The sequence below is a fragment of the Equus asinus genome, chromosome 25 (genome assembly GCF_041296235.1).
Source record: "Equus asinus isolate D_3611 breed Donkey chromosome 25, EquAss-T2T_v2, whole genome shotgun sequence".
Taxonomy (NCBI): domain Eukaryota; kingdom Metazoa; phylum Chordata; class Mammalia; order Perissodactyla; family Equidae; genus Equus; species Equus asinus.
This window is the reverse complement of record NC_091814.1, coordinates 14,125,844-14,142,496: the sequence shown is the minus strand read 5'-3', so window position 1 is coordinate 14,142,496 and position 16,653 is coordinate 14,125,844. Positions and strand designations below refer to the sequence as shown.

The following is a 16,653-nucleotide window of genomic DNA, read 5'->3' as shown; positions in this document are numbered from 1 at the left end:
GAACCAGGAATCTACTCTTGTCAGAGGTTCTTTGCATCAACTGTTTATTTGAGAAATATTTGTTAAGCACCTACTACGTATGAACAAGACACTGTGCTAGACACGTGAACAGTAAAATGCTGAATTAAATGAAGTCCTGGTCTTCAAGGAGCTCACAAGTGAGGGCTCCCGCCATCCCCAGCGCGCCTCCCTGCCCACACACTTATACACACAAACCCCCCAGAGGGAGAGAAGGGGGCGTCAGCAAATGCCAGCAAGATATAGTTTTTCTTGGTTCCTTTTCCGGAAAATCCACAGTTTCCTCTCTGCACTCATCTCACCCCGCTCTCCCCTTCCCTGCCCCCTTTGCATCTCTCCTCTCTTGGTCCCTTCTGCCCTTTTTCCCCCGGGCTCTGTGCCCTGCTTCGCTCCCCAGCTACACCTCCCTCCCCACCTAACCTGTCCAACTGTTCTATGCCATTTTCTTTTCCCTGATTTCTTTCCTTGGCTCCCCACTCTCTGTCTCCCCAGATACCGGCTCCCCTCTCCTCCTCCCCCCTGTTCCCCTCTCCCGGGTCTTCTCTTCCAGCACCGGGGACAGCTCCAGCCCCCGGAACAATGGACCCCACCTTAGGGCTCCTCTGTAAATTCTCCATCTTAGTGCCTTGCCCAACTCGTGATTGGGAAGTAAGCTGGGGGAAGGGTTATTATCAACAGGACCAGCTGCTCTTCTCTTCTGGGGGCGGGAGGGGAGTCAGAGAGGAAGGAGATAGAAAGAGGGCGTGGCTCTTGTCTGGATTGTGCGTCCCTCTCCAGGGTAGAGAATTTGTATTCCACCCCTGAGACTGACATCACTGCTGTCAGGGGAAAGGAGGTGGGAGTGGGGAGGGGGGTGTGGAGGGGGGAGGTTTTTGTTGAGGAGAGCGCGGCCGGAGAGCAGAGCTCCGGGACCCAGGTGACCGGGAAAGCAGGCAGCCCCAGCAGCGGGAGCAGCCAGCAGCAGCCCAGGCCCGGGGTCCGGGGTGGGGGTGGGAGGGGGGCTGAGGGGAGGACCTGAAGGGGGGCGGCAGGGCAGAAGGGACCCCCGGAGCCCTGCCGCCATCAGAGATCAAGCATCTGGCATCAGGGATCTTCGGACCCAGCAGAAGGATCAGCCACAGGGGAGGTGTCCTCCCAGGGAAGCCAACGACAGCTCCACCTGCCCCACATCAGGAGTGCCACCCCCCGCCACCCCCCACTGACGCTGCTGGCAACCATACCAGGCCCCTAACCCCTCAGCCTCCATCCCCATTGCCCTCCTCAGGCCCATTCCACCACCTCCAGCTCTTATCTCAACCCTCAGTTTCCAACGCCCCTGCTACAACCTAACCCTCCAGGTCTTGGTGACACTGACCCCCATCCTGGGATATTTGCCAAATCTCTGGGAGGGAGATCGTCCATTTGGGCTATGCCCCCTGGTGGCATGAAAGTGTCTGCCTAGACCCCTAACCCCTAGCCCTCAACTCCCTGGGCCTCCTTTGTGTGAAGAGCTACCCCTCTGCTCAGCACTGTGGTTGGGGGCCAAAGGGAAAGTTAGCCCCGACTGGGCCCCGGGCCCCACCACTTGCCTCCTTGCTAGGCAGCTCCCCCTGGCCTTCGGGCCTCTCCCTGTTCCCCTCGGCCCCTCCTCCTGGGCCGCCTCAATGAAGGAGCCGGATGCCATCAAGCTGTTTGTGGGGCAGATCCCGAGGCATCTGGAGGAAAAGGACCTGAAGCCCATCTTCGAACAGTTTGGTCGGATCTTCGAGCTGACTGTCATCAAGGACAAGTACACCGGGCTGCACAAGGGTGAGGGGTCAGGCCAGGTTGGAGAGGCTTCAGGGAGTGGGCTGGGAGGCTGGGAGGAGGGGGAAGCCAGGCTGGAGGGATGGAATGGCTGGAGAGGGCTGATCTGGAAGGAAAAGAGTTCAGGGTCTGGGGAGTGTGGATGGAGGAGCTAGAAGAGAACTCACCTATGGTAACCAGGGGACTCCAGATGGAGGACTAAGGAGGGCCTGTTTGGGGGAAGAGTTGTCAAGGGGGCTGCAGAGATGTGGATCCCAGAGATGAGGGGGGTGTCGTGGATGAACTCAAGGAAGGATGGAGGAACAAAACAGCTGGTTTGGGAGACAAGGAGCTGGGCAGGTGTGTGTGTGTGTGCGTGCGTGCAAGAGTACGAGTCTTAGTAGTCTCAGATACTATTGGGATGGGGGTCAGGACACGGAGTCAGGTGCTCAACCTGGAAAGAGTGGACATGGACTGGGCAGGGCAGCTCCAGGACTAAAGAGAGGGATCTGGGAAGCAGGATATGAAGCACAGAGATTGGTAAAGATCTGGGAAGTGTGGGGGACTTGAAAGTGAAGAGAGGAGGGGCGAAGAGAGGAAGCACCTCAGGCCTGTCCAAGAACTGTGCGGCTAAGCAGAGTCCGGCTGGCCGGGGTCAGGACTCGGAGATCTCCAGGTGCCGGGAGTCCGAAAGGCCACACTGCCTCCTCTCCACTGGCCCAGGGACTTCCGGCTAACTGCTCTTCCCTTTCCTTCTCCTCTGTTCCACTCTCCACCCTTCGCCTGCCTCCTGTGGAGTTGGAGAGAGATGAGGAAATAGGGAAAATGGGAGAGGAGAGGGGTGATGCTGACCAAGATGGAGGGAGATGGAGGCAAAGGAGAAAGGGGAAAGGAGGCCAGTTGAGGAAGAGAGGAAACCACACTACACGTACTTATCCAGCGATCACATGCCCCTTCTCCTCCCCCCGCACAAAGCTTGTCTCCTGACAGCCCAAGCGCTGTCCCTCTTCCATCACCACCACCATTTAAGCCTCCCGGGCTCTGGGTCCCTGCCGTTCCCATCAGCCCAGAGACTCCCTGGGGCGGAATGCCCACCCCCTCTCAGACACCTCCCCACCCCAGCAGACAGAAGGTGGCAAGCTTCCCAGTCCTCAGTCTTGTGGAGGGGAGCCTTTTAGGGAGGGGAGACGGGGGACTCACTTCCCCACCGGGTCTCTCTGCCCCTGCCCCTCCTCAGGATGTGCCTTCCTGACATACTGTGCCCGCGATTCAGCCCTGAAGGCCCAGAGCGCCCTGCACGAACAGAAGACGCTTCCAGGGGTGAGTCCCAGCCTTCCCAGGGCCAGGGGGCTGAGAAAGGCCTTAGAAGGGGCAGAGGGCTCACCACCTTCCCAAGAGACTAAGCATGTTTTTCACCTCTCATCACCAGCAAGTCCCTCTCTCCTTCTAGCATCCCTCTTTCTTGCTGTTGATGCATGCATTTCTTCTCACCTGGACAGAAGGAAAACAGTGATTCGGGGAGTAAATGTGACCTTTGCGTGGAGCACATGCAGCCCCTTCCCCACTTCCCCACTTCCCAACCTGCTCACAGGGCAACACTTAGCAGTACTTGGTTGAGAGGCATGGGGAGAAGACTTTGGACACCAATTGTGGGGCAGAATGAGCAGGAGGCACCCAGGCCTTCTTTTGTGGCTCTGGGGAGGAAGTCTGGCTGTGTGATGGGGGAAGGGTGCCTGTAGGCTGAGATGGGCAGCTGGTGCCTGCTGGACTGGTATCTCCCTGCTGGCTTCTGAGCTCAGACAGGCTCCCCTCATGTCTCCCAGGAAAAGCCACAGGAACAGGGCCACAGGGCATCAGGGGAGAGCAGGGCCTGGGTGGGCCTGGGCTGGGAGTAGGAATTGGGGGAGCAAGCAAAGGCAGGGGCAGCCATCACAATGGAGGATCATGCCTGACCCTGCCAATTGTGCCCAGGGAGGCAGCAGTGGCCTTTGATGTGGCCTCCCTCCTGCAAGGTCAGAGCTCTTTGTGTCTTCACCTCAGTCAGCCTTGCAGATTGTCCCAGGCCTAGGCTGGAAAGGGCAGGAATAAAGAATCTCAGACTGCCCCGCAATTACACAAGCTGGGAGGCAAGGACGTGCCCTTTCTTTCCTATCTATCTGCTTCTGTTGCCGCTCGCACTGTGAGCCCCAAGAAGTACTTCCTCAGAGGTAACTTCATCCACCCCCACAGCAAACACTTGCTAAGTACAGTCTGGGTGCTGGAGACACACCTGTCACAGCCTCTACTCCTTCCCCTCTGTGGGAGCTGGAGAATGAGGCTGATTCTCCATCTTTTCCTACGAGGGAAATAGACAAAACCGACGGAGAAAGAGGGTGTGGAGATCTAGGAAAATTAGAACTATTTCAAGCACTCCCACCTGCAAACCCTCCATACGTCTCTGCCCTACCCACTCGGTGGCCCTCAGACCTTTAGTACCACTAGGAAAGCAAATCCAACTGCCAGCACCCGCCCTCACTCCACTATCTTATCCCAGTCAGTGGCAAGGCGCCCGAACAGCCATTGCTCACGGAGTTAAGGATCCGTGCATGTGTGTGAGTAGGCTTGGGATCCAAGGAGCACGCATGCATGTCTGTGTGTGTGTGTGCATACGCATGCCTGCCAGGCCAGGTGTGTGGGTTGGGCACATGCATCCCTGGGAAGCCTGGTTCCCATCACATCACTCCGCGACTTTCCTTCCTCTTCCTTTTCTCCGCGGAGGCCCCAGACCAGTCAACAGTTTTCATCTCCATTGCTGTTTCTCTGTCTCTGTTATCTCCTCTCTCAGGGCCCCTGCAGAAACCAGAGTGGGGCAAGGGAGAAGGTGGAGAGAAGGGAGCCTGGAGTGGGGACTTGGGTGAGAGAGACTGCCTGTGGGTGGGCGTGAGCCCAGGGCGGTCTGTGCCAGCTGGGGGCATCCGCCCTGGGTCTGTCTCCCTCCAGCTGCGTGCACAGCCCAGGCAGGTCGCCATCTTGGGTCCTGGGTGTAGAAAGGTGCTGCCTCCCCTTCCTGAGGAAATAAAGCCTAGGGCGGGAGGTGATGAGAAGTGCACCCTGGTTAATGATTGTCTAGCCCTGCCCTTCAGCCCCTGAGCTCCCAGGTGATGCTGAGCTCTCCATTTTGGCCTCTCCCCAGGGGACAGAATCCAGAGGGACCTGACAGAGCCTCCAGTAGGAAATGAGGGGTTCCGTCCTCCAAGGGGGATCCCCTGCTGGGGGCTTAGGGAGCAGACCAGGGCTGTCTCGGGGAGCAGAGAAGTGTGACCAGCTCTGCCTGACCCCTTGTCTTTTCTCTGCCACCTGCCTTCCTGGCAACAGTGTTTTCCCTCAGATGGTCATTGTGTGTGTGTGCACAGTGTGCCAGCTCTTGCACAGTTGTGTTGGGAAGTTCTTCCTGCTTCCAGTCTCCCTGCCCTCCTATTGCAAGTTCTTTTTTAATGGGGGCATTTAGCCCTCTCTCCTTTCTCTCCATTTTTGTCACCCCAGAATCTGGAAGGTGCCACCATATTAGGGTGATGCTTTGGGCTGCAGAGAGAAAGAATGGGGGCTGGGCCTATGGCTGTGGAACCCCACTTCCTTTTCTCTCCCCTAGGAGTTCCCAGGAGTGGCTCTGCCTCAGGTCCCTGGATTCTTCCTGCGACCGGGGTGTGGCCTCCTGGAGGTGGCCGTGTGAGGGCTCCCTCTGTCTGGCCTGCCTTTCCCCCTCTACTTGGGCCAAAATCCCACTCTGGGCACATGGGCCCTCCCTGTCCTCTTGCTGCTGGGTGGGTGGATTCTGGCTCCGAGAAGAGGACCTGTGTGTGGTCTGGGACACCAGGCGCAAATCTGGAGCCAGGAGTAGCAGGGCACCAGACCTGTGCCCTCAGGAGAAGTAGATTTTGTGGCAATGCTGAGCTCTTCTTAGAAGTGGGGTCTTCACTACTGGTGAGAAGGACGAGGGCCTTACAAGTGACTGTGTTGCTTGGGGGTCTCAGTGATATTGGCTGGAGTATAAATAGCCCCTTCTTCTTTGGGAGGCCCTCAGGAGGGCTTATCACCTGGCGGGTGGTAGCTAGGGAAGAGAGGCGCCTGGTGCACCAGGTTGGCAGGTAAACAGGGCCCAGCTGGACTCAGGGGAGGGGGCAGGTGTGCCCAAGCTGAGCTAACAAAGACTGAGCTTCCCACAGGATGTGCCAGGCCAAGAAGGAGGAGGCTGGGAATGGGGCATTGGGTGCCACGGAGGGAGACTGTCTGTGAGGGAGTGTGGGGGAACTTTCCATCAACGTGTTTTGTGCTGTGGTCTGTACACTTGCGTGTGTCTTTGTGTGAACCCATATCAGCTGTGGATATTTATTGAGATGCTATTTTTGTGGCCGGGAGCCTGTGCAGGGAGGGAACAGCATCCTTTCACTCTGGGTCCCAGGTTCCGCATCCCCACCTAGAATAACATATCCCCAGGGGCCTGTGGGAAGGCTTTAGTGCCAAGCATAATTCTCTGGTTCTGATTCTACATCTCATGTACTGGGGGTGGGGGCTGGCTGCTGAGATGCCTGTGAGGCGACTTCCTGGTTGCTTTGGTGAGAGTACAGGAGAGGAGGGTAAAAGACCGGGAGCCCTGAGCGTCTGATCCCCACCCCTGCTACACACACACGCTCCCGAGGAGACTGAACCTCCGATGGGATAATCCCAGATTGGTGGAGGATAAAGCTGGGGCAGATTGGCCGAAGGATTTGTGTGACTCTTATTACCTCCCACCCCCACCAGCTGCTGTCAGATTCAGTGATGGGGGGGGGGGGTCAGGGAAGGAGTATTGGTTGAGGTGGGGCTTAGATTTGATCCAGGGCTGGCAATACCTACCTCACCAGCAGAGTCCAGCCAGACTAACTGACATAATTGATACCCGGGAAGAGGGTCCAGTGTGAGAAGGGGCAGGGGCAACTATCATTTCCGCACTTCTCTGTGTTAAGTGATGACACACAAGGCCTCCGATGCTAGAATACTAGAGCTGAGGGGAAGCTGACTCAAGACTGCCTGATCCAGCCCGATTTACAGATGAGGAAGCCAAGGCCCAGAGGAGAGAAATGACTTGTCCAAGGCCACCCAGCTAGTGAGTGGCAGGGCCAGTCCTTGAAGTCCAGTGCCTTTCCTGAGGATAACTTGAGCCCCACCCTCAGAGTGAAGGTGAAGGGTTTCTTTGGTTTATTTATTTACTTTTGGTCACTGGGATTAGAACTGCCACACCATCAGATGAGTGGGGCGACCAGGTGTGGCCCCAGCAGTCGAAGCCCTCAATAGCAAAATATTTTCAGACATGAAACACTGAGTCCTTCCCCTCCGTCTCCAGTTCCTTAGATGCTCCCCACCCTGGTTAAGGAAATCAGCCTGCAGGAGTCATTCCCAAGTCCTCTCGCCAGACAAGAACATGGAGAGTGGAACTGGGGATGTCTGCATTTCCACTGGAGGCTGAACAAAGGGAGATGATACTGCAGGAACAGGGGAGAGGAGAGAGCTCTGGAGGACTACCAGGAGCAGGGAGAATCTCGAAGAGCACGGGACAGCGATTCCTCCTTAAGAGCCCTCTGGGCTGTGAGACACCAAGGATTTGATCTGCAGGAGGAAGGCAGGAGAAGAGACAGCATGGCCCCTGCAGGGCCTGCTCAGCACGCCTCTCCCCAGAATCAGGAAGCTTGCCTGGGCCCCTCCCCCACCTCCCAGCCCCCACCAAATTCTCCACCCCCAGCATACCCTGTTCCCCCCCACTACCACTCCTTCTCCGGGTGTGTGGAGCAGCAGAAGTTATGACGTCACCACGGTCGCCAGGGCGACGGGGACGGATAAATCAGGCTGAGTGGGCGGTTGCCATGGCGCGCATTCTCCCGTTGCCACGGAGACTGGGCATCTGCTCCCTTTGTCCTGCCCAAGTGCCTTCCCCCTGGGGTCAAGGGGTGTAAGGGGGCAGAAAGAGAGGCAGATACACCTCTAGGGGTCAGAGGGAAGTGGGAGCATCTGTGGGGTCTCCCTCAGTCTAGAGTCTTCCTTGGGGCTTCTTGATGAGGTGCTCCTACTTTGTAGAACTGAGGCAGCTCTTGTTGAATACTAGCCCCTGGTTGGGCTCTATCTTGGAGCCCAGGTCCCCATTCTCCCCCTAAGGAGAGCAGCACCTATCCCCCAAGTCGTCTGGGGCTCTACCTGAGCCTGGAGCCATGCCCCCTGAGCATCCTCCTCTACATCCTCTCCTTCCACTGCCTCTAATCCCCTCTGGTCCTAATCCTAAACAAGATTAGGCCCTGTCCCTTTCTTCCCATCAGCAATTTAGAGGGCTGAGGAAACCGCCTGGGCCTGGGCTTACTTGCTCTAGCCTCTCTGCAGATCCTGGCCTGGGGAGGGTTCTTGGGATGTTCAGAAGAGGTCTCCAGAAGTTGCCTTCTCTTCTCTCCTTTAGATGAACAGGCCGATCCAGGTCAAGCCAGCCGACAGCGAGAGCCGAGGAGGTAGGTTCTGTACCTTTGGACTCAGTCCCTCTCCCGCAACCCCCAACCTAGAGCTTGGAGTAGCTGAGGGGCAGCCTTTCCTGAAGAAAATCTGAGAATTCTGAAGGGCTCCCAGTCAAACTGGGCATAGGAGTCAGCATGGCCGAAGGGGCTGTGATCTGGCCCATTGTACAGATGGCAAAACTGAGGCCCGGAGTGGCGTGCAAGTCCTTGAGAACTGGGATGAGCACTCTATGTAACTGGACCCCATCCCTGAACCATCACCCTTTCACACCCTAGAGACATTGGTCCCTAGGGTGAGGGGAGTGTCTGGAGCTCCAGGGAAGAGCTGAAGGTGAAGGGGTGGGACAGTCCCAAGCTGGAACAGGGCTGGAAAAGCATCGAGGAGACCCTGAACATGCCCCTCCTCCTGTGCCCTACCCACCAGAAGACCGGAAGCTCTTTGTGGGGATGCTAGGGAAGCAGCAGACAGATGAGGACGTCCGGAAGATGTTCGAGCCTTTTGGGACCATAGATGAGTGCACTGTGCTCCGGGGGCCAGATGGGACCAGCAAAGGTAGCCACCCACTACACCTTTCCCGACCAGGCCCTCTGGCCTTCCCGCCCTTCCCCCACTGGTTCCCTGGGCAATGGAGACTGTGGGGGCCATCATCGCTGGGCACTCACCCTTTCCTCCTCCTTCTTGAATGCTCTAGGCTGCGCCTTCGTGAAGTTCCAGACCCACGCCGAGGCCCAGGCGGCCATCAATACCCTTCACAGCAGCCGGACCCTGCCGGTAAGCCCCGCAACCCTGGGGCCCTCAGGCCTCTCTAGCCCTGCCTGGCCCACCATCAGGCCCTGGCTCAGAGGGGGCAGTCCATTCTGGATGGGGTCTTTGAATTTATTCAAAAAGAATTTTCTGGCAGAAGAATCAAACCTCTCAGGGACAGCTTCACATTTCACATAACATCCCCTACCTCTTATCCCCTAACCCCATCCCTCATCTTCAGTCCAAATGCCTTCAGCCTCCTCCTGCCTGCTCCATCCTTCAGCCCTCTCCTCATCTCCTGCCTCTTTTCCCACCTTCCCATAGCCCCCCACCCTTATTGGCTGGGCTTCAGGACACTTGCTTAGAGGCCCCACATGCCCTCCACACATTTATTCTGCTGCCCCCACATATTAGCAGTGGGTCAGCTGGCTGCACTCGTGGAGGGCCCCCCAGCAGAGCAAACCTCTAAAATGGACCTAGCTGGCTCTGAAGGAGGCAAGCTTCTCCTAACTCGAGGTTCTCCAACAGTGGGCAAGCACTTAGAAGGCACTTGGTCGAGAGGATGGAGCATCAGATAGAGATGCACTCTAGATTCTAGGATTCTGACAGTCCTTGCAAATGTTCCAATTTGGTTTTTATTTGGTTCAGGCTGGTATTAAAATTTGAGGCTGCATTCCCTGACATGAGGATTGGAGTGTGGGGGTGGAAGTCATGGTAAGAGGGTGGGGTGGCTACAAGGCAAGACTAGCCTGAGATGAAACATTTGCTGTGGCTGATCCACCCTAGGGATGATTTGCAGCTCACAAGCCTCACAGAGCAGCCAGGGATGCCCTTTGCATTCCAATAGGCCTTTCCCTGTTCAAGTACATGGCTTCACAGTCCTCAACTCTTTCCAGTCTCTTGCACATCCTGGCACTGGGGGAGGGGGGGATGAAACTCTCCCCATTTGACAGAGGCACAATGATGGCTATCCTCCCAAAAAGGCCAACCCGTGAGTGGTGGAACTGAGGCCAGGTCCTGAGAGCTCTGGGGAGAAGAGACTCCGGACTCTGTCCCTCTGACCATATGTGGGGCCTGTGCCCAGGGTGCCTCGTCCAGCCTGGTGGTGAAGTTTGCTGACACAGAGAAGGAGCGAGGTCTCCGCCGAATGCAGCAGGTGGCCACCCAGCTGGGCATGTTCAGCCCTATTGCCCTCCAGTTTGGAGCCTACAGCGCCTACACCCAGGCCGTGAGCACTGCCCCCTGGAGCTGGGCCTGGCCCACCCCCTCTCCTCCCGGCCTCCTGTGTCCTGCCCCCACCCTCCCAATGCCAAGGCCCAGGGTTGGGAGGGGAGCCAGGCCAGGGCACAGGGGGCCTGGCCCCACTCTCCTCTCTTCCCCTTCCCTCAGCTGATGCAGCAGCAGGCGGCCCTGGTAGCGGCTCACAGTGCCTACCTCAGCCCCATGGCCACCATGGCTGCCGTGCAGATGCAGCACATGGCCGCCATCAACGCCAATGGCCTCATTGCCACCCCCATCACCCCATCCTCAGGTAAGGCTCAGCCAAGGCAGGCTGGGCAAGGCATGAACGGGACAATCAGGGGAACTACCACACGGAGGGGATAGAGAGGGGGCGCAGGGCATTGTTCAGGGAAGCCATGGGGTCCAGAAGATGCTCAGGGGTCAGAGTAGCCTGCTTCCTCCCCTCTGCCCTCAGACTTGCTGACTGGTTCTCTGCATTTGTGTGTGTGTCTGCTTCTCTGCTCTGTTTCTGTCACTTTCTCTTCCCCAGGAACCAGCACCCCTCCTGCCATCGCTGCCACGCCTGTCTCTGCAATCCCTGCTGCCCTGGGTGTCAACGGCTACAGCCCGGTGCCCACCCAGCCCACTGGGCAGCCTGCCCCTGATGCTCTGTATCCCAACGGGGTTCACCCCTACCCAGGTGGGGGTCTCTGCCTGCCCACCCCTCTTCCCAGCGACTATCCAAGCCCCCACTCCCATTGCCAGCAGCCACGACCCAGCTTCCCTCTCCTGGCTTCAGGGGTAAAGGCGTTTTCTTCTACTCTGTTATCCTGGGCAGGCGTGCTCCTTCCCTTTCTCAGCCAGGGAAGTTGAGGCTTAGAGAGGTGAAGTGACTTGTCCAAGGTTGCACAGCCAGTCACAGACTCCAGTCGTGCTAATGCCGGGCTCTCCCCTCTTCCCACTACTCTGTGCATTTCCACCCTCTCATTTCATACCCCACACCTGGATGAGACTCTCCTTCCCACCTGCCCAGCCTCTGCTCAGAGAGGCGCTGGTGGGACCCCCAGCTGCGTCCTACCCCCTCTCTCACGATCTGCTCTCCCCAGCCCAGAGCCCCGCGGCCCCCGTGGACCCCCTGCAGCAGGCCTACGCAGGAATGCAGCACTATACAGGTGAGGGGTCCCAGCCCACGCCTGGCCTGGGGGGAGGGGTGACAAGAGGAAAAGAGGCCCGGAAGCTGGGTCTGGGCTTCGTGGCTCCCTGCCAACCATCCCTGCCGGCTTACTGACAGGCCCTACGGTGAGGATGTACCGTGAGGGGCAGTGCACCCAGGTTCTGAGGCAGCTCCTTCTCTGCCACCTGTCGACTCCATTGGCCTGGGCCAGGGGAGGGGAGACAGGGCTGGCTGGGAGGGCAGGGTCCAGGGGAATCTCGGGAGCCCTGTTAGCTCTCTCTGTTCTCCCTACCCCAGCAGCCTACCCGGCAGCCTACAGCCTGGTTGCACCTGCGTTCCCGCAGCCTCCTGCCCTGGTCGCCCAGCAGCCCCCACCTCCCCCACAGCAGCAGCAGCAGCAGCAACAGCAGCAGCAGCAGCAGCAGCAGCGGGAAGGTGCAGCCTGGGTGGGGTCCTCCCAGCTGAGAGCCTTCAGGGATAGGTTGCCCTTGTCGGGCTTGGGACTCCCTGTCACCTGCTCCAAGCCCAGCTCTGGCCCCATGTATGGGGGAGAAAGCGAGTGGGGATGAGTGGCTGGCGCCCTGGCCCATGTGTTGGGGACTGGGACTGGAGGGTCCTCCCAGGACCTGCTTTCCCCGGGGCGCTGGTTCCTTGAGTCTGGCTCCCAATCACCGAGCTCTCCCTTCTGTCTCTGCTGCCACCCAGGCCCTGACGGCTGCAACATCTTCATCTACCACCTGCCCCAGGAGTTCACTGACTCAGAGATCCTCCAGATGTTTGTCCCCTTTGGCCACGTCATCTCAGCTAAAGTCTTTGTTGACCGGGCCACCAATCAGAGCAAGTGTTTTGGTAAGAATATGATGATCCAAAAGATAAAATATGACACATTTTTGCCAAAGTCCAAATAAGGACAAGGTCTGATACATATGAAGGCACTTATGGTCCCAAAGGGCCCAATATTTGAAATCCAGATTGTCCAAGAGTCTGAAAGAACCATTTTTTACATCCCATACCAGCTGCTGCCCAGGCCACCACTTCCTCCAGAAAACCACAGCTTCATCTTTTCTCCTTAAGAACTGGTCAAATTCATGCTCCATGAGGTCTGGAAGAGGCTCAGGAATGGGAATGTTGGTTTTCAAAAGGAAGGCTTAGGGAGCTGGGTTTAGTTGCCTTCGCATCTTTGAAAGGCTGCCTCAGGGGAGAAAGGGAACGTTCTTGTCCTGCCTGCTTCAGAAGTCATGTAGGGCTGAAGCAGTGTTTTCAAAAGGCAGAGCTCTCCAGGCTGAGGAAGGGGCTGTCATTCAAAGACCACTGGAAAGAATGTCCTAGGGTGTGTGAGTAGCTGGGCTGGATTCATTCAAGTTGTCCAACAGCAACTCCTTACTGAATGCCTACTATGTGCTGGGCAGCTTTCGGGCCATTTGGGATACCTGGAGGAAGTAGGGTGGTGCTGGGGAACCAAAGAGCAGGCCCTGGCCCTAAGTACAGGAGAGTGAGGGGGCACTGGGCTGGGCCTTATGCCCCTCTCACCTCAGGCTTTGTGAGTTTCGACAATCCAGCCAGTGCCCAGGCTGCCATCCAGGCCATGAACGGTTTCCAGATTGGCATGAAGCGCCTCAAAGTCCAGCTAAAGCGGCCTAAGGATGCCAACCGGCCCTACTGAGGGCCCCCAGGTGGGTCCTGCTCATGTCCTGTGACCTCTCCATCCCCCACACACTGCAGCCAGGGCCCTCACTTGGACTTCCCCCAAACCCTCTGCCACTAACCTCAGGGATGGCCACTCTACCCCACCTGACTCTGGGCACTTGAAGCAGGAATCTGGAGCAAGTCCCTCAGCTGTTTTTCAATCATCAAGTCATTCTCTCTGTCTCTCACGCACACGCACACATACACTGTGACCTCAGAGAGAGCCAAGTCTGTATACATCTGTGTCCACTCCCCAGTTCTTCCCCAATATCTGGTCTTGTTTGTCTGGTCAGTGTCTGTGTGTCTGTATGTCTCTCTCTTTCTGGTTTTCCTTTGGGTTGGAGTGGAATTAGTGGAGTAGAGTTTGGGGAGTAAGGGGGCTGGCTTAGGATACTGGAATGTCCTAGAATATCTGTTCTCCTGAGAAGTGGGGACATCAGGTCCTCGGTGCCCTGGACTCCAGGTGATTTCTCATATGTAGCAGTAGACCATGGGACAGTGGAGAGTGCACAGAACAGACTGGGGGGAGTCCAAGCTTCAGGCCTCTCGGGAACAGCTTTGGTTCAGGTGGAGGAGGCCAAAAGGCTGGACTGCCTGTGAATTTCACTTAACAGCTCCCCTCCATCCCACTGCCCACCACCACCCAACCTCATGGCCACAGAGCTGGGAGCTTTGGTTACTTTTGTGTTGTTTAATCTCCTTTGGACCAAACCCCTAAAAAAAACACAACCCAAGAACAATACCCACATTTTCTGTTTCTCCCCCTTTCCCCCCAATCCTGGCTGCTTAACTTCCCCCACCCTGGGGGCCCCCCAGCCCAGGGCCCGTGTCCATTGTCGGCCGAAGCCCCCATCCCCGGACCCCTGCTCCGGGCCCCTGTAAGTTGCATGGAACGAGCGTGTTGTCTTTGGAGCCGATTGTTTGTTATTTGGGGAGGGGCCGCGGAGGGAAGCGCCCCCCAGCCCAGGGTCAGGGCCGGGGGCAGCTCGCGGGATGTGCTTGGTCAACAGTGGTTGGTGACTGTGGTCTGTGTTCTGTGCATTTCTCTCTTGCTTTCTTTGTTCCCTTCCGAAAAGGAATGAGAGCCCTCTCTAAGGGCAAGGGGGGTCTCACCCCACGAGACTACAGCCCTAAGCCCCGCTCCGGGTCCTACCCTGGCCTGCTCTGCGTCCCTTTTGCAGATACCCCCTTGTTCTTTCTCCAGGTGTCTGTCCATACACTGCACCCCTTCTCCTTTCTCTGCGTTATCTCTGCCTGCCTGTTTGTTGTCTCATTTCTTTGCCTCTCTCCCCCTCTAGTCCCTGTCTCCGTATTTCCAGTCTTTCTTTTTCTCACGGGCTGTTTATTTCCTTCCTCATATCCTTTGGTTTCTTGTATCATTTGCCCTCTCCCTCTCATCTCCTCCATCCCTGCCTCTTGTTGAATGGCTGAGGGGCCAAATGGTTCAGTCTGGACTGAGGCCTTTCTGATGACCCACCTTCCTCAGGCAGCTCCATCCTATACTGCGTCAGCCCCCTCAGCCACCTCTTCCCCCTGAGAGCCTGTGACCTGCATCAGCTGCCTTCTTCCCCATGGCTTCACCCATGTTTCCTTTCCTCACAGGTCTGGAGACACCAGAGGAAGGGGCACCTCTATCCCTCTCCCCACGACTGGCCCCAGCCCTTTCTGCACATCTGCCCTGGGCCTTGATTGGGTTCTGAGGCAAAAGCTGCTTCATGGCCCTGGGGGCACAGGACACCAGCCCACTCCCACCACCCCACCTCTCCTGAAGGGCCTGTTTCCTCCCAGGTGCCCTTTTGGCCTTTGTGAGGGAGCAAGGAACAGGCTCGAAGGCTTGGGGGTATCTGCCTTCTGCTGGGGCTCCTGTGATGGGCCTTCTGTGCCCAGCATTCGCACTTGACTCCCCCACCAGTGGGCCTGTTCTACCTGTGCGGGCCCCTGGGAGGGCAGCGGGGGCCTCCCCTACACGCCCCAGCCCAGCCTCTTCCCCACATTAGGGGTTTCTCAGAAGCTGGTTCTCATATTCCCTGCAACCCTCAGCTAGAGGTAGGATATCCCTGAACCCTGGGCTCCCAGCCCTAGAACTCACTGCCTCCCCCAAGGGCCCCCTCGAAGGAGGGTGTTGGGGAGCCCTGAGGGCTGCCTCTTCGCCAGTCAGCCACAGAGACCCTCCTCCTTTCACGAGGAAAAGACCTCCCCCAAACCCCTAAAAATGTTTACAGTCTCTGCTGGTCCCCTCCATGTAAATACCACTACCACCCGTGCGTTACCCAGCCCGGCCCGGCCCGGACGCTGCCATCTCTCTTTCTGGGAGTTTAGACAATGTTTCCCTTGGATTTTTCTCTCTCTTGATTTCTCCCTTTGCTTTGGGGGGTAATTGGGTATTGGGAGGAGGGGTGTAGGGAGGGCTAAAGGGGTTTATTACCTGATCATTTTCTTTAGGAAGAGGTTTTAGGGAAAAGAACTGGGGTGGGGGGGAGCGGTAAGGGGAGACTGGGGAGTCAGTTTCAGACACTTCTCTATGCTTAACTTATTTATTTATTGCATTTTAAAGAGTTGGTCTTTTCTGTCTAAATAAAGAAAAATGTTTAAAAGCATCAAATAAGAGTCTTGGAAGGTTGAGGGCAGGGGCTTGTGCACATTGAGGAGTGGTGGGGAGGGAGGTGAGGAGAGCGAGGTTTGGGAGAGACAAGTCTACCAGGAAGGCCAGCCCTCGCCTTTGAGCCATGTCCATGCCCTATCACGGCTTCGTGATGCTATTCTTCTGCCCTTTTTGGGGGCGTAATTCTGGAATGCTCTGCAGAGCTAAACACAGAGGGAAGAAAGCAGGTCAGCAGGCCTCTCTCCTGTATCCAGCCCTGTCTCTCTGAAGGCTGAGGACTTGCAGCCTCACATCCCAGACCTCCACTTCTCCTTTGTTCATGTGTGTGACTGTCCCTGCACTTGACCAGTGGGGACACTAGGAGCTAACTGGACCACCACCATTTATTATGCATTTTCTCTCTATGTGGTTCTGTTCTAGGCCCTTAATGTGCATTTCCTCATTTAACCTCTGTGAGGCAGGACATAATTTCACAGACAAGGAAATGGAGGCTCTGGAGGTTAATTAACTTACCCAGAGTCACAGGCTACTAAGGAATGGCTGCAGGAGTTGAACTCAGCTTGTCAGACTCCAAAGCCTGTGATGCTCTCATCTCACAGCTTCAACTACCTATTCTTTGACCTGAGGCAAAGATTCCCAAGAAGTATCAAGCAGGCGTGGCAGTGACCCCCATCAAGAAGAAGGTGGACTGTGTAAGCCCTAAAGGCCCTCTAGTTCCCAGCTCCTTCTCTGTGAACTTTAGGGCCGGGGTCAGGGGGCTCACACAGGTATAGTCTTTGACTTCATAGCACATGGGCCATTTACTTCTAGGCTGCTACCTGCTTCCCCACCCTCATTATGTCCTTGCTTAGAAACTTGTTCACCTTCCAGCCCCTATCTGGCTTCAGGCCAGCGCTGTTCTGCGAGAGCACAAGGATGAATGAATCCCCACCAC

General features: G+C 56.8%; 1 protein-coding gene across 12 annotated transcripts; it reads left to right on the top strand.

Moving 5' to 3' along the window:
• The first annotated feature begins 878 nt into the window (after positions 1-878).
• On the top strand, positions 879-15,716 carry CELF3 (CUGBP Elav-like family member 3). Of its 12 annotated transcripts, none has more exons than XM_044757653.2 (14): positions 879-934; positions 1,701-1,806; positions 3,020-3,102; positions 8,240-8,288; positions 8,716-8,844; positions 8,984-9,063; positions 10,121-10,264; positions 10,426-10,567; positions 10,808-10,957; positions 11,364-11,429; positions 11,729-11,866; positions 12,137-12,280; positions 12,967-13,104; positions 14,720-15,716. In XM_044757653.2, exons 4-13 carry the CDS (start codon positions 8,240-8,242, stop codon positions 13,092-13,094), a joined length of 1,170 nt encoding a protein of 389 aa, XP_044613588.1. In that variant the 5' UTR covers positions 879-934; positions 1,701-1,806; positions 3,020-3,102; the 3' UTR covers positions 13,095-13,104; positions 14,720-15,716. The 12 variants fall into 12 exon arrangements, 11 of the variants coding, with proteins under 11 accessions (XP_044613588.1, XP_070353020.1, XP_070353018.1 ...); XM_070496919.1 differs by having other exon boundaries at positions 882-934; positions 8,719-8,844; XM_070496918.1 differs by having other exon boundaries at positions 899-934; positions 11,732-11,866.
• The last annotated feature ends 937 nt before the right edge of the window (positions 15,717-16,653 follow it).

What these genes read in the sequence shown, in the direction of transcription:
- CELF3 (XM_014868201.3), top strand. Translation starts at nt 1,662, where the DNA reads ATGAAGGAGCCGGATGCCATCAAGCTGTTTGTGGGGCAGATCCCGAGG. An exon ending in ACAGCAGCCGGACCCTGCCG is followed by an intron (nt 9,064 to 10,120) that starts GTAAGCCCCGCA and finishes GCCTGTGCCCAG; the next exon opens with GGTGCCTCGTCCAGCCTGGT. An exon ending in AGGAATGCAGCACTATACAG is followed by an intron (nt 11,430 to 11,728) that starts GTGAGGGGTCCC and finishes TCCCTACCCCAG; the next exon opens with CAGCCTACCCGGCAGCCTAC.